General features: G+C 55.7%; 1 protein-coding gene across 1 annotated transcript in view; it reads left to right on the forward strand.

The window, feature by feature from the left end:
• The window catches only part of LOC123408747 (exocyst complex component SEC8), a 62,407-nt gene that overhangs the window by 26,689 nt on the left and 20,169 nt on the right, over window positions 1–15,549 (forward strand). The window contains exons 16-19 of the mRNA XM_045101794.1: window positions 698–798; window positions 8,070–8,182; window positions 8,267–8,374; window positions 10,171–10,359. Of these exons, the coding sequence (XP_044957729.1) occupies window positions 698–798; window positions 8,070–8,182; window positions 8,267–8,374; window positions 10,171–10,359 (511 nt within the window). The remainder of the gene's footprint in view (window positions 1–697; window positions 799–8,069; window positions 8,183–8,266; window positions 8,375–10,170; window positions 10,360–15,549) is intronic.

Genomic DNA, 15,549 nt, shown 5'->3' on the forward strand with positions numbered 1-15,549 from the left:
TGGCACAATGGTATATAGTACATGACGCCAAACCTCAGGAATGATCATACCCTTAACACTCTGAAGTGATCCAAGAAGACCGTGTGACTCCTTTCCTTTCCCCTCCTCCACAAACTAATGCTATTTCTCCTCTGTCGTCCAGGAGTCCCTTTTCTCGCCATGCTCATTGAGTCCTTCATATCTTTCTCCTTTATTATTTTGTGGCTGGTAGGCTGAAGGAAACATACCTTGAGAATTTAGACAGGTTCACGACTGTGATGTATCTATTTTATTTGTTTGGAGTTGTGGTTTCCCAAGGGGTTTCCGCTCCCCCATTTTGTGCTTTTAAATCTTAATCAAAAGTTTGCCAGGTTCACACCGTCGCAGAGGTGCTGGAGCAGTACTGATTATTTACATGCAGCATAAAGAATAAGTAAAGTCGATGTAAGGATTGACTGTTTCAAAGTAGTCCTTGGGCAAACGATAGGACCTAATTGGCGGTATATCCTACAGCCTATAGCTTTTCTAAAATTTCTGGGATTATTGTCCTTGCTCCCCGGTACTCCCGGTATTCTCAACGAGACACCATTTCAGAACACATGGAAAGATATTAGCGGACCAAAAGCATTCCCAATCATCTATGCTGTAGAGTACTTCTGAAATAGTAGAATCTTAGGTAGTAGACATTGATATATTTTTACTCTTAAATTTTGTGCAGGAATGATGGCTTATTGGCTTTTGTGAACAACTTCTTGAAGGAGCACTTCTTGCCAGCAATATTTGTAGACTACAGAAAATGTGTTCAGCAGGCTATATCTAGTAAGTCAACTACTTCCCACCAGTAGATAGTAAGTGTGATCAACTCTTTATCTATTGCTATGTTGCATGAAAAGACTAAAGCATAAGTCAGTGAATCACCAATTTGAATATGAAAACTGATGTATTCCGTTGTGACCATGATGGAGATTCTGGTCAGACATTGAGCAACTACTAGCAGCCAAAGAGTAAGACATCCTCTGTTATTTTGACCTTAAAATTTTATATGCGGAGAGTTATTAGAATACATTTATTAGTTTGGGCATTCCACAACGAAAATTCATCTAAACTTGTCCAATAGTTCACTTTAGTCACTGAACTTGGAGTGGTCTTTTACTGATTGGCATACGTATTTTGCTGATATGGCAAATTTGGCCATATTTGGTCCAGATGAGTTGGGATGTTTCTCAAAGGTATTTTTTCAAAATTCCAAAAAGCTGAAGGGGAACGAGTTGACCAGTCAGGCTGCTGTACGCTGCACCTGTGAGAGATAGGAAAAGGCAGGTGCTTTGTCAACGCCCCTAGGTGGGCTCAACTGCGTGCCTTCTTCTCCCCAAAGTGGCGTACAAGCAGCAGCAGCTCAGGATTGGAGCCTCCACTCGTCGCCTCTTTGCTAGTCCGCTCTCCCATTGACACGCCGCTGTACCCTGACGGCATCTGCAAGCTTGGTAGCCACGTGGCGCATAACTTCCTGGTAGTGTTCCATCCTCTACGGGACCAGATTCCTGGAGGGCGACCCAGGGGGAGAACAACAGTTTCTAGAGTAGCGACTCGTCCGTGCCCTCCTACAAGGTTGGTTCACCAGCGCGTGCCTCCATGGGCATCAATACATCCGGTTCCAGGCACTGGCATCGGCGATGGAGCATGCTTCGGCTGGTTAGCTGCCAGACATGTGTGTTGCTGCTGCCGTGCAGTCACCTGTGCTTGTGCCGCGTGTGCACAACCGCCGGGGACATGTACCTGTTGTAGGAGGCCACTAAGAACATGTGGCCCCATGTTCTTAGTGGCCTCCTACAACAGGTACATGTTTTTCTTGTTCTCTTGATTGAAGCAACTGTTTACCATTTGCGGTAGGAAAATCAATCTTTTGGCGTCGGCAAGCTTGATCTTGTTGCATCATGCCGAAACATATCTGCTTGCGCAAGTTATGGTTTGTTCAGTTAGGCGGATTAAAAGCTAAGTTTTGTCGCCCTCGTCCCTGCATCGATGTCGACATCGGCGAGCTGCTCGAGATTACACATCCTTCATCTCATCCTGATCTCCGCTCCCCGCACACCTCTTGGTATTGGTGATGTGTGGAACATGTTGGCTATGAGTGTTCTGTTATGTTCCATGTATATATTTTTTTTGTTGTATGAGGGGTTTCCTGCATATTCACCACCTGCATGTGTGTAGTATATATACTACTTTATCATTCTAAATATGTTCATATACTATATCTAGTATATTTCAAAGAAACCTATACGATAAAAGTTTATAGTGTAGTCTCCCACATAAGACACTGCAGGGCACGTACCCCATATAACTGGTAGGACTAGGGTTCCTACCGGGCCTTCGGCGTAGATTGTATGGGCAAGGAGGAGGGGAGCGAGGGCTGGAGCGGGCGCGCCGGCGAGATGGCGCCGTCGCGGCTAGGGTTGGGCGCGGCGGTGGCTAGGGTTCCGGCTCCTTGGGGAGCCGGGCAACAGAAGATAATATCTTTATTGCTTGATCTCAATTGATGTCTTACAACTAGTATTTATAACTCGAGCCTAAGATAACTTTCCTAAAATAATTTGCCTAAGATAACTTGCGGGCCAAGCCCCTAATATTAACGCCCGGTGGGCCTCTGCCGGCTATAGACCAAGCCGGTCATAACATCTCTCCCCGCCTGCGCAAACAGCCCGTCCTCGAGCTGAAAGTTTGGATAGTGTTGGCGGAATTCCTCACGCTGCTCCCACGTAGCCTCCTCCTCCGGAAGACCCGCCCACTGAACGAGGACGAACCACACTCCACGTCGAAGCTGTGCCTGCAACACCTTGGCTGGTTCCGGAAGAATGCGACCATCGGCGGTTGGAGGAAGCGCCGGAGGGGCCGCCGGTGGCTCGCCACGGAAAGGCTTGAGCAGCCCCACATGGAAGACGTCGTGGATACGAGCGCGGTCTGGCAGCTGAAGACGATAGGCCACCTTCCCAATGCGCTCCACGATAGGGAAGGGCCCAGCGTAGCGAGGGCCGAGCTTTCGCTTCGCGCGCGGGTCGAGTGACTGCGTAGAGCGGTGGAGAAGACGCAGCCACACCCAATCACCCACGTCGAATTCCGCCTCGCGATGGTGATCGTCGTAGTAGCGCTTGGCCAGCTGCTGGGCCTGAAGGAGACGCTGACGGACCTCAGCAAGCATATCGTCACGGGTGCGGATAAGGTCACCCGCAACCTCCGTCCGAGCCGTCTCCGGGTCCACCGGAAGTATAGGCGGGGGTGGACGACCATATACCACCTCAAACGACGTAGCACGAAGGGCGGAGTGATAGGAGGTGTTGTAGCAGTACTCCGCCCAAGAGAGCCAGTCCACCCAAGCTCGAGGCCGATCACCTGTCACACAACGCAAATACATGGCAATGACCTTGTTAACCACCTCAGACTGACCGTCCGTCTGAGGATGAAATGCCGTACTCAGGCGGAGCTGGACGCCCGCCATCCTGAAGAGGTCGCGCCAGACATGCCGGGTCCCGATCACTGACGATCGAAGCTGGGAACCCGTGTAGGCGAACGATGCCGTCGAAGAAGGCCCGGGCCACGGACGCCGCCGTGTATGGATGACCGAGCGCGATGAAGTGGGCGTACTTAGAAAAGCGGTCGACCACCGTGAGGATGACCGACTTGCCGCCCACCTTGGGGAGGCCCTCGATGAAGTCCATGGAAATATTCGCCCAGACATGAGACGGCACCGCCAAGGGCTGAAGTAACCCAGCCGGTCTCAGGGTCTCCGTCTTGTTGCGCTGGCATGTCTGACAAGACCGAACCCAGTCGCGGACCAGGGCGCGATCGCAGGGGATGTAGAAGTCAGCGCGAAGACGATGTAGGGTTTTCTGCACACCCTCATGACCCGCCGAGTGGGCGAGCTGTAACACCTGGTGACGGAGATCATCATGCGCCGGAACAAAGATCCGGCGCCCATGGAGAAGCAGTCCGTCAGCGAAGCGCCAGGGCTCCTCCAGGTCTCCGGCCGTGAGTTGCTGCTGGAGAAGAACGGCGTCGTCGGCTGTTGCAGTTGCGCGGCGAATGTCAGCGAAGAGGCCGAACGTCGGCCCGGAGCGGACGCACAGGGACGCCCCAGCGGACTCGTCGGTGGAAGGAGCGAGATCGGAGTCGCGACGGGACAGCGCGTCGGCCACGGTGTTAAGGCGGCCCGGACGATACTCGGCGGAGAAGTCGAAGCCGAAGAGCTTGCTGATCCACTGGTGCTGCGGCGCAGTCGACAACCTTTGGTCCAGTAAGAACTTCAGGCTGTAATGGTCCGTGCGGATGTGGAAGACCCGTCCCCACAAGTACGGCCGCCAATGGCGCACGGCCTGCACCAGGCCAATGAGCTCCCGCTCGTACACCGCCAGCTTAAGATGGCGCGGAGCAAAAGGCCGGCTGAAGAAAGCAAGGGGCCCCTCGCCCTGATGAAGCATGGCGCCGAAGCCCGCGCCCGAAGCGTCACAGTCCACCACGAACGGGTGGTCGAAGTCGGGCATCTGGAGGACGGGACCCGTCGTGAGGGCCCCTTTGAGGGCCTCGAATGCCGCTGTCGCCTCGTCGTCCCAGGCGAAAGCATCGCGGCGGAGCAGCCGCGTGAGAGGTGCCGCGATGAGCCCGAACTCCCGGATAAATTTTCGGTAGTATCCTGCGAGGTTGAGGAACCCGCGGAGAGCCCGCGGCGAGTGAGGCGTCGGCCAGGCGGAGACAGCTGCCACCTTGTCGGCGTCCATAGCCACCCCGTCGGCCGAGATGACATGGCCGAGGTAGGCAACGGTAGGTGTCCCGAACGAGCACTTCGAGCGCTTAAGGTGGAGGTCGTGCGCCCGAAGCTCATTAAAGACGATGGCGACGTGCTGGAGGTGCTCGGCCCAGGTGGCGCTGAAGATAAGAATATCATCAAAGAAAACAAGCACAAACCGCCGTAAGTAGGGTCGCAGAACGTCGTTCATCAGGGCCTGGAAGGTCGCCGGGGCATTGGCGAGGCCGAAAGGCATCACCAAGAACTCGAAGTGGCCATGGTGGGTGCGAAACGCCGTCTTGGCGATGTCGTCCGGATGCATACGCACCTGGTGATAGCCTGACCGGAGATCGAGTTTGGTGAAGAAGCGCGCCCCATGAAGCTCATCCAAGAGCTCGTCGACCACCGGTATCGGGAACTTGTCCTTGAGCGTGAGCACGTTCAGGCCGCGGTAGTCGATGCAGAAACGCCACGTACCGTCTGTCTTGCGGACGAGAAGCACCGGCGCGGAGAAGGGTGACGTCGAGATCCAGATGATGCCCGCTGCGAGCATAAGGGCACACTGTCTCTCCAACTCATCCTTCAGTAGCTGAGGGTAGCGGTAAGGCCGCACCGCCACGGGAGTGGAGCCCGGCACAAGGTGAATGCGATGGTCGTACACCCGAGCAGGTGGAAGTCCCCGTGGCTCGTCGAAGAGGGCGCTATGCTGCTGCAGAAGGGGATCCAGCAGAGGGTGCTCGGCGTCAGAGGATGCGGCGGCCAGCTGGAGATGTGGCACGGCTGACGTAGCGCCCCCAATGCCGTCCCACCGGATTTTGCGGCCCAGCCGCCAGAATGTCATCGTGAGCGCGTCGAAGTCCCACACGATGGGCCCGAGGGTCCGGAGAAAGTCCACACCGAGGATGAAGTCGAAGCAGCCGAGGTCGATGCCTGCACAGGTAATGGAAAAGTGTTCGCCCCCGATGGTGATGGGAACGTTGCGGGCGAGTCCATGACACTGGAGGCGGTCACCGTTGGCCACCGTGATCCGAAGGCGCTCCCCGCCCGTTGTCGGAATAGCTAGACGACGCATGGTTGCCTCGGGCAGGAAGTTATGAGTGGAGCCCGTATCCAGCAGGGCCACCAGCTGCTCGCCATGGAGCGTCACCGGCAGCAACATGGTCCGCTCAGCACGGATGCCGGCTAGGGCGTGGAGAGAGACGACGCATGCCGTCGCCGTAGAATCTGCGGCCGTGTCCCCAGTTGCCGCCGGTGGCGGTGGTGCGTCGGTCGTCTCGTCCGCCTCGGTATAGTCGACCGTCTCCAAGTAGAAGAGGCGGGGGCAGACATGTGTCGGCGTGTAGGGCTCATCGCAATTAAAGCAGAGACCCTGACGTCGACGCTCCTGCTGCTCGGCCGGGGACAACCGGCGGAAGGTCCGTGTGGCGGCCGGGGGTGCGGCCGCCGCGGCTGGCGGAGGCCGGCCCGGTGCTGGTAGGGTCGGCGCGGGTCGACTGAGCTGGCGGCCGCCCCGTCCGGGCGGTTGCTGCAGTGCCTGGGCCCGCTGCTCGAAGGCCCGGGCGTAGTACATGGCGGACTGAAGGTCGGGGGGTTCCCGGAGCTCGACATCCACGCGAATATGGTCCGGTAGACCACCCACAAAGAGCTCAGCGCGCTGAGTCGCGGATACGCCTGGCGTGTGGCATGCCAGGGCTTGGAATCGGTCGGCGTAGTCCTGGACTGTGGATGTAAACGGTAAGCGGCCGAGGGCTGCCAGTCAGCTGCCACGGATGGGGGGGCCAAACCGGAGAAGGCAGAGCTCGCGAAATCGATCCCATGGTGGCATGCCGCCCTCGTCCTGCTCGAGGGCGTAGTACCAAGTCTGTGCAGCGCCACGGAGATGATAGGATGCGAGCCAGGTGCAATCCGACGCGAGCGTCCGCTGCCCCCGAAAGAACTGCTCGCACTGGTTGAGCCAGTTGAGGGGGTCTTCCGTGCCCTCGTAAGTGGTGAAGTTCAGCTTAGCGAACCGAGGGGGTGTCGGACCGCCGTGTCCGGTAGCTGCGGCTGTCGATGGCATCGCGGACGCCGGGTCGGGAAGCGCCGGAGCGTAGGGCGCCGAGCTGGAGGACCGCTTGAACGGCAGAGAGGGCGCCGGGTGTTCCGGTGCCGTGGTATAGACCGGGCCCGAAGATGAGCCGGCTGCCCACGCGGGAAGCGGCGATGGCGATGGCGGAAACTGGACCTGGTGCAGGGGCCGACCGGTGGGTCGGGGCGCTGGTGGTGCTGCTGTGGATGGCGGCGGCGGCTGGTGGTGCTGGGCCGTAGCCGGCGCCGTGGTGGCCGGTAGAAACTGGTGGGGAGGCCCCCCAGCGGCGCGGTGGTGGCCGGCCACACCGGCCATGGGGTGCCCGCGGCGGGGTAGTGCTGCAGCTGCTGCGGCGGCGGCGGCGCCCCTCCGTAGGGCGGCTGGAAGGCCGAGGTGGTCCACGGCAGCGGCGGCGGCCCGTAGGCAGTGGGGGCGACGCTCGGCGGCGGGGGTTGGGTCCCAGCGAGGTAGAGGCTGATGCCTCGAACCGCTTGGACGAGCTCCCGCAGGGTGCCCGACATCGCCTCGGGCGAGAGGATGGGGAGCGGCTCCGCTGTGGTGATGATCGGCGCTGGCGAGGGAGCGGTCCCGGACGTGATCGGCAGCGGCGGCGGGGCGGTGGTGGTGGTTTGCGGCGGCGGGGCGGTGGTGGTGGTTTGCGGCGGCGGTGGTGGAGGGAGCGACATGATCAACCTGGAATCTCTGGATACCAAATTGGTAGGACTAGGGTTCCTACCGGGCCTCCGGCGTAGATTGTATGGGCAAGGAGGAGGGGAGCGAGGGCTGGAGCGGGCGCGCCGGCGAGAGGGCGCCGTCGCGGCTAGGGTTGGGCCCGGCGGTGGCTAGGGTTCCGGCTCCTTGGGGAGCCGGGCAACAGAAGATAATATCTTTATTGCTTGATCTCAATTGATGTCTTACAACTAGTATTTATAACTCGAGCCTAAGATAACTTTCCTAAAATAATTTGCCTAAGATAACTTGCGGGCCAAGCCCGTAATATTAACGCCCGGTGGGCCTCTGCCGGCTATAGACCAAGCCGGTCATAAGAATAACATAGTCCAAAAATCATCCTTCACACAATATCGTGACCCTATTGTGCGTCAGAAGTGCGCTTAAATATCGTGTGGAATTTGGTGTCCAAAACTATATTTGCATGTAATGGTGGCTGCCTGCCTGGCTGCAGCAACCTATTCCTGAAATTTCCATCCTTGCACATTCAAACAACTTTATTTTGTCGTTTGGCAGGTCCAGCAGCATTTAGACCACGTGTAAATGCAACCTCCGTATATAGCTCACTAGTGGAGAATGGGCGCCCTGTACTACAAGGGCTTCTGGCTGTTGATATAATTGCCAAAGAGGTAATGCCTTAGTAATTGAAACATGAATTTTCTTTCAACCCTTAATTGTACTTAATAATATTTATTCTCTCATTGTCTCCTTAGGTTCTTGGTTGGGTTCAGTTGATGCCGAGCTATGCCACTGAGCTTGTTGAGTATGTTCGCACCTTTCTGGAACGTACACACGAAAGATGCCGGGCATCATATATGGAGGTATAATTATGCACTTGTCTGTGGTTTGAGGAAGATGCAATTCTTATACGTGAATTAAATCTACTACTTTTATGTTATAACTATATAGCAGGCTGTATCCCTTTTTTCTAACTCTGCTGACATGAAATGCAAATTAATAATCATGCACTTCTGAAACTCGGCTGCCGAGCTGTATATCCCACATTTGTTTGGTTTAGACGAGACCCATAGATTTGGACGGTCAACTTTAAATCTGGAACATTGATGTCATCATGAGATCATTGTGGCTAGCAGCTAGCCTTGCACGGATAGGAGATCATTGAGGGACATTGATGTCATTGTGGAATGAAACCCTGACAACACAAAGTATGCATGCCAAATCCATAGATCCTGGGAAGCAACAACTTCAAGAATGGTTCATAGTTACCGAATTTGCTCAAACCATTGTCGAACTCTGATCTAGATCAGTTGTAGATTGGGGTTTGAATTCATTCGATCCGTTACCTGATTTGCTGTCCGATTTGTGATTGGAGGACGAACAAACAGGAACCTGGGTGTCTCTCGTGTCCTCATCGTTGCTGCCTGACGTGGTACCTCTGTTGCTGCTGCAAGCCTGCAACTACTATCATCGTCATTAATTGCAGACGAGATGGGAGTAGCAGTCGACCAGGAGCACTGGTCGTCAAGGAGCAGCCTGGACGTGCTGTTGGGACTTGGGAGGGAGATGGGAGAGGGCTGCAGCAGCACAGAGCAGCATCAACATGGCACTGGGAAAAGATGAGAGCAGGCAGCAGCAGTAAAGCAGAAGGAGCAGCAGGTCGTGTGGCTTGGCTGGAGGAAAGTAGTGAGGAGTGGTGGCTGGTGGTTTTGGTTTCAGCTTCTACGAGAGTTAGGGTAGAAATGAAGAGGGGATTAATTTGAATGGAGGTCACTATCTGAGCGTCCAATGGTTCTTAATAATGGGAGAGGGAGTGAGACACTAGCTGAGCCAGCCGAACTGCCTGATGGGTCGTTTCTTTCTAAACCTTTTGTTAGCCTGAACTACAGAAATCCGAGAGTAGCAGCTGTGTACTACTACGACTACTACTTGCGTTGAGCAAACTAGCAAAGCACAACGTAACTAGTACTCCCTCTGTAAAGAAATGTAAGTGCGTTTGGATCACTAATTTCTAGTCTAGTACACTGTATACGTATGAGATGAGGTGGGCAGATAGTAGATTTATCTCAGCGTCCCCTATAAAAGGACCATGAGTCCGTCACTTGTAAGCATCAAATTCAGCGTCCAATACAAGGAAGCATTCAGCTTCATGTTATCTAGCAGTACTAGCTGAGCTACTCCGTTGCATGTGTGTGTGTGTGTGCTTTGCTTTGCTTAACGCACGTAGTAGTAATACACAGCCGCTACTCTCTGATCTCTGTAGTTCAGGCTAACATCTTTTATTTCTAGAAATGTATTTCATCTTTGATTCACAAATCGAACCAAATCTCGAATCCTATGCAACCGATCCTGGGTCTGTATAGCATTTTCATTGTGCAAGAACAGCTCCATATTGGGTGAGTTTTGCTACTCCCTCCAATCCATATTAATTGACGCTATTTTAATACGACTTTAGTACAAGTCACGAGTTATATTCTTGTAGCAATTTTAGAACAACTGGAGTAGCAATTTAATAAGCAATCACAGTCTACTTTGATGCAGTGATGCTCTTGTAGCTCAACTTCGCTGGTGCTAAGTTATAAGTCCCTTCTTTTGCAGTCCAAGTGTATTACTACTGTCTGTTTTCATAATGATCCTTATATATTCTGGCAAAATGCAGGCTGTTCTTGAGAAACAAAGTTATATTCTCCTCTCACGGAGTGATGTTGAAAGTTTAATGCGTTTGGACCCTGCAAATGCTTCTTTGCGAAATTCTTTTGGCCAACTTGATAACAACATTCCAGATGCAGGAATTGAAGTGGAGATTGAACTAAGTGATCTCCTATTGGATATGTGCCCAATAAAACAGGTATATTTTATCACGTTCAAACTTTTAAGTACTTACACACTTTCCTTTTTTTTTGTGTGTGTGTGTGTGTGGGTGTGTGTGTGTGGGGGGGGGGGGGGTGAATTTGCATGCACATGCATTTTTATTCGTAAGTTTTGTGCTATTATTCTGCTAGTCAATATATGTTTATGGGTTTCTCCTGCCGAGGCATGGAATAACAGGTTACAGTTGTTGATGTTAGAGAAGATGTTCATCACAATTCTAGTTTGATCATGTCTTCAAAGCTGATAATGTTATAGAGGTAAGATAACTGCAAATGAAAGATGGTCCAGCTCCGCTCCCCTAGCGCCCTGGCCTAGTCGAGCTGCCTCGCCGTTGCCGAGACACCGCTCATAGCCCCCCCCTGCACGGGCGCCATGGCCTCCGACGATGAAGACAGAGGCGCGCGCCACCGCCTCGCTCGGAGGTCCACCGCGTTGAGAGCGCGACACATGAGGCCGAGGACGAGGGCGGCGCATGGCAGCAACCGAGGAGCAGAGATAGCCGTCGCCGCCTCGAGGCTCCCGCGCCCCATCGTCGCCGCATCCCCACGCCAGTGGAGGAGGCCGGCCTGTGCTTCCGCTGCCTCGACCCGGGCCACCACGTACGCGACTTCACGAACAAGGTCAGGTGCTGACGCTGCCTCCTCTCCGGCCACGTCTACAGGGAGTGCACGCCCAAGCGTCAGGCCCACGATCGTGCGCTACTCCAGGCCTCACTCCCAGCGCGCCGCTGTGCCACTCCGTCGCCGCCCCCTCCTACGCCCACGCGCGTTGCGGTGACGCCGGTGCCAGCTGCCGACCCTTAAGGCCCAGTCCGTGTCATCATGTCTCGCTGTATCGAGAGGGAGGATGCCGAGGAGGTGCTGCGACGCGGGATGGTCGCCTCCATCACCGGCACAAGACTTGCATTCACTGCAGAAGAGGTTGCGGACATGCTGTACGCCTCGCTCGAGCTATACCCCTGCGACTTCATGGTCCACATCCACCACCCCGAGGACTTTCTCGTTATCTGCAGCACTCAAGCGATCAAGAATAGGATCTGTGGCGACCACTTCATTGACGGCCCGCTCTCTCTACGCCCTTGGAGCAAGCTTGACCATGCCGACTGCGACAGGTTCGAGCAGCGCGTCGAGCTTGAGCTCCGCGGCATCTCTCCACGGCTGAGCACCTTCTTGGCTCGAGTTGCTGGGTGGAGCGCCTTCACCCAGGGACACGGTAGCTGGCGGATCTCGCTACGTTCAGGCTCTCTGCGCATACTGCGATCCGTCCTCCATCCGTCGCCAGGCCATCCTGGAGATCGTTGAGATCGTCCCGGCGCGCATCTCGTCTGAGGCCCCCTCCATCTGAACGCTGGCCTACCCCGTCTCCATCAGGCTGGTCAGTGCGCTGGCGGATCGGTTGCCGTTTCTCATCGCATCAATGCCCACGGCCATGGGGGTGCCGAGGACGGCCACGACCCCTCCGGCCACAACGAGCGACGCGGCCCGACCCGTCGCCGTGCCCATAAGCGCCACCGGCCCGACGCCACATCGTCGTCCGTCGGTTGCGTCGATGATAGGGCCATTGATGCCCTTACCTGGTCCACCTCCGGCGGCTCACGCCGAGCTGATGGGGTCGCGGTCGGTTTCGGCTGGGCTTGGCGGACCATCGCCAGTGTATGGCGCCATCGTGTCAAGACCTGACTGTCTGCGCCCTGATGATGTCGCCGGTGTACGATGCCGCCCTCATCGTCGTCCCAAAAGAGGAAAGCAAGTCTGGCAAAAGAGGACTCGACAGCCTGATCCTGCTGCGGATGACCCCACCGCTAACCCCACCACAACTGGTGCACTTCAACTGCTCGCTCGCCCCACAATGGTTGCCGAAGGGCCCACAACGCTTTCCAACTCCCTGTCGCCTTCTGCGCACGTGGCTGACCACGCCTCGCCCGAGCCCGCCCCGCCCCGCCAAGCCCTTCGATTCGCCCTGACGCGCAACCACCGGCGCGAACGGCAACCGAGGTGGACCCCTTGTCGGGGCCAGCTTTACCACTGCCTGCTGCAGAGGTCGCCCTGGTCTCGCCCTGACGTCCTGCCATCACTAAGTGACAGTGATCACGCGGATGATGCATGCGATGTGGCTCTGCCCCGTCTCGATTCCCAGCCGGATTCAAATGCGGCGCCAACAGCTATGGTGTTACAAAGGGACACCAACGCTGCAACCGTGCCGGTCCATGCTGACGGCCCAGCTCCAACACGGGGGGCCATTCCTGGCGCCGTCAAGCCATGCTTCAGATCTACTGCTAGCCCGCAGCGCACAGTGAAGCCCAAATCGCCGCCAGGAGCCACGCGACTCCGGGTCGTTTTGCCACGCCGCCCATCACGCTGCGTATATTGCATCCGAGCGATGGCACCCGCTCGACGACTTGGACGCTTGGCGATTTTCTCGCCGTGGCCACCAGACAACTTCAAGTAGCCTTGCCCATGCCAGGGAAGCGCCCACGTCGCCATGCCCTCAATTTCTCGCCTCGGCGCGGTCGGTCAGCGACAGTGAAGAAGGCGGCGTCGGTACCTCCCACCGCGGAGCGCCAAGCCCAAGTCCAAGTCCTACGTACCCTAGGGATTATTGGCACCAATCAGAAGATCACGCCGGAGGAAATGAAGGCTTACGACGGGATTTTTGTAGCGCCCATACCTGTAAGCATCCTGGCGGCCATTGCCGCACTCGTGGATCGCGAGCTGCCGGCCAGCCTTGACCCACCCCCATGCAGGTCTGTGCCCGTCGGTTGTCTCGTCGAGGTCTAGCCTGGAATTAGTGTCCCAATTGTCGAACATGTGTTCCATGACATACAACCTAAAAATCATGATTTGGAATGTGCGAGGGCTAAATGCATGGCTGTTCGCTCGCTCATTGCTACTACCGACGCATCGATCGTGTGCCTACAGGAGATTAAGATGGCGCTGGTCTGCTCCCGGACCGTGCTAAAGACCATGGGCGTTGAATTCGACGAGTACGTGTACCTGCATGCGGACGGAACTCGGGGTAGCATCCTCCTCGCGTGGAAGAGCAGGGTTGTGGCCATTTCGACCCATTGTTCACCACGAATATCATGACGACCAAGGTGTCCGCTCCCCAAAGCGCCCCTGGTGGATCTTCGTCGTCTACGAGCCTCAAGACGATGATTCCAAGGTCGCGTTTCTCCAAGAGATCAGGGACGTATGTGCGGACTGCACGGGCCCATGGATGCTCCGCGGCGATTTCAACCTCATCCTTCGCTACGAGGACAGGAACAACGATCTTATTAACCGGAGAATGATAGGACGCTTTCGACACCGCGTCAATGAACTGGCGCTCAAAGAGGTCTACCTCAACAGCTGTCGACACACATGGTCAAACGTGCAGTCCCCGCCCACGCTGGTCCACCTCGACTGCGTCCTCTGCACGTCAGACTGGGAGGACGTCGTTGGTGAATGCCACCTGCACTGCCTTGCATCCGTTGTCTCCGACCACTGCCCCTTGCTGCTGGACTGCTCCCCGATGACCCTGGCGCGTCGCCGCTTGCGCTTCCAGGAGTTTTGGTTGCGCCTAGATGGCTTCCAGGAGGTGGTAGCCGATGCCTGGAGCTCTGTCGGCCTCGCCGACCCCTTCCGTCGCCTAGTTCTACGTCTCCAAGCTACCGCATGGAAGTTGACAAGTTGAAGCGCAAGATCTGTTGGAAGCGTCCAACAAAAGATAGCTCTCTGCAGGGAGCGAGCTCATCCTCTAGTTTGACAAGGCGCAAGAGTATGGGCTGCTAACGCCTCATGAAGTCTGGCTCCACAAGACCCTCAAGCTCTCCTACCTCGACTTCGCGTCCCTGGAGTGCACCATAGCCAGGCAACGCGCACGCATTTCTTACCTGAAAGATGGCGATGCCAATACCACATTCTTCCATCGGTAGTCCTCCTATCGCCGACAGAAGAACATGATCTTCAGCCTCACGGTGGCCGGTCGGGTTCTCACCGAGCAGGATGAGGTGGCGGAGGCCGCGTTCTCCCACTTCGACGACCTCGTTGGTACGACCCCCGCCCGCGAGTGCACGCTCAACTTTGGGCATCTGATCGAACCAGACAACAACTTGCTTGACCTCGATGCACCCTTCACGAATGAGGACATATGGAACGCGGTCAAATGCATGCCTGCGCGCAAGGCGCCGGGCCCCGATGGCTTCATCGTCGAGTTCCTCCGTGCTTGTTGGTGCATCGTCAAACCCGAAATCATCGCCGTCTTCCACCAGCTGTTTGAGCTGCGTGGCCGTGGGTTCAACAGCCTGAATCAAGCCCTGTTATCGTTGCTTCCTAAGCGACCGGGCGCCAAGGACATTGGAGACTTCCGCCCCATCAGCTTAATACACCTGGTGGCCAAAATATTCGCCAAGACGCTCTCTTCGAGCCTTGCGCCGAAGCTCGACGGGCTGGTTAGCGAGAACCAAAATGCCTTCATTGCCGGCTACAGCCTCCACGACAACTTCGTCCTTGTGAGGCAAACGATGCGCGTGTTGCTCAAACTGGACCTGCTGTGGGCTCCCTATGTCCTGCTCAAATTGGACCTTGAGCGCGCCTTTGACACCATATCCTGGTCATTCCTGTTTGAGGCGCTGCGCTAGTATGGTTTTGGGCCACGGTTTCTTGACTGGCTAGCCATCCTTCTCTCAATCGCCAGCACTCGCGTGCTGCTCAACGGTGAGCCCCCCCCCCCCTCCCCATCTGGCATCGACGTGGATTCCGACAGGGCGAACCCATGTCACCTCAGCTTTTCGTCCTAGTTGTGGACACACTCGAACGCCTCATCAAACGTGCCACATGACATTGGGAGTGCTCGAGCAGCTGCATCCCTAACACCCAATCCCGGAGATGTCGCTATATCCGGACGATGTGGTACTCTTTTGCCACCCGTCGCCAAGCGACGCAAGTGCAGTCAAGTCTATTCTCCCTTACTGTTCCGTTTTTGTTTCCCTTTTCGCATAAAATATTCCATTTCCATTTCCGTTTTCATATTTCCTCTCCATTTTCGTTTTTTCTCTGGAAAAGCGGAAAGTTTCCACTCCTGTCTTCTCTTCTCGAGAGGATGAAATCAATCTGACTAGAGTGTTGCCCACTACTGTAAGTCACTAGATGTGATTCTCTCTTCTTAAAGAGGGTGTTAGCTACGATCA

This window comes from Hordeum vulgare, chromosome 7H, assembly GCF_904849725.1.
Source record: "Hordeum vulgare subsp. vulgare chromosome 7H, MorexV3_pseudomolecules_assembly, whole genome shotgun sequence".
Taxonomy (NCBI): Eukaryota; Viridiplantae; Streptophyta; class Magnoliopsida; order Poales; family Poaceae; genus Hordeum; species Hordeum vulgare.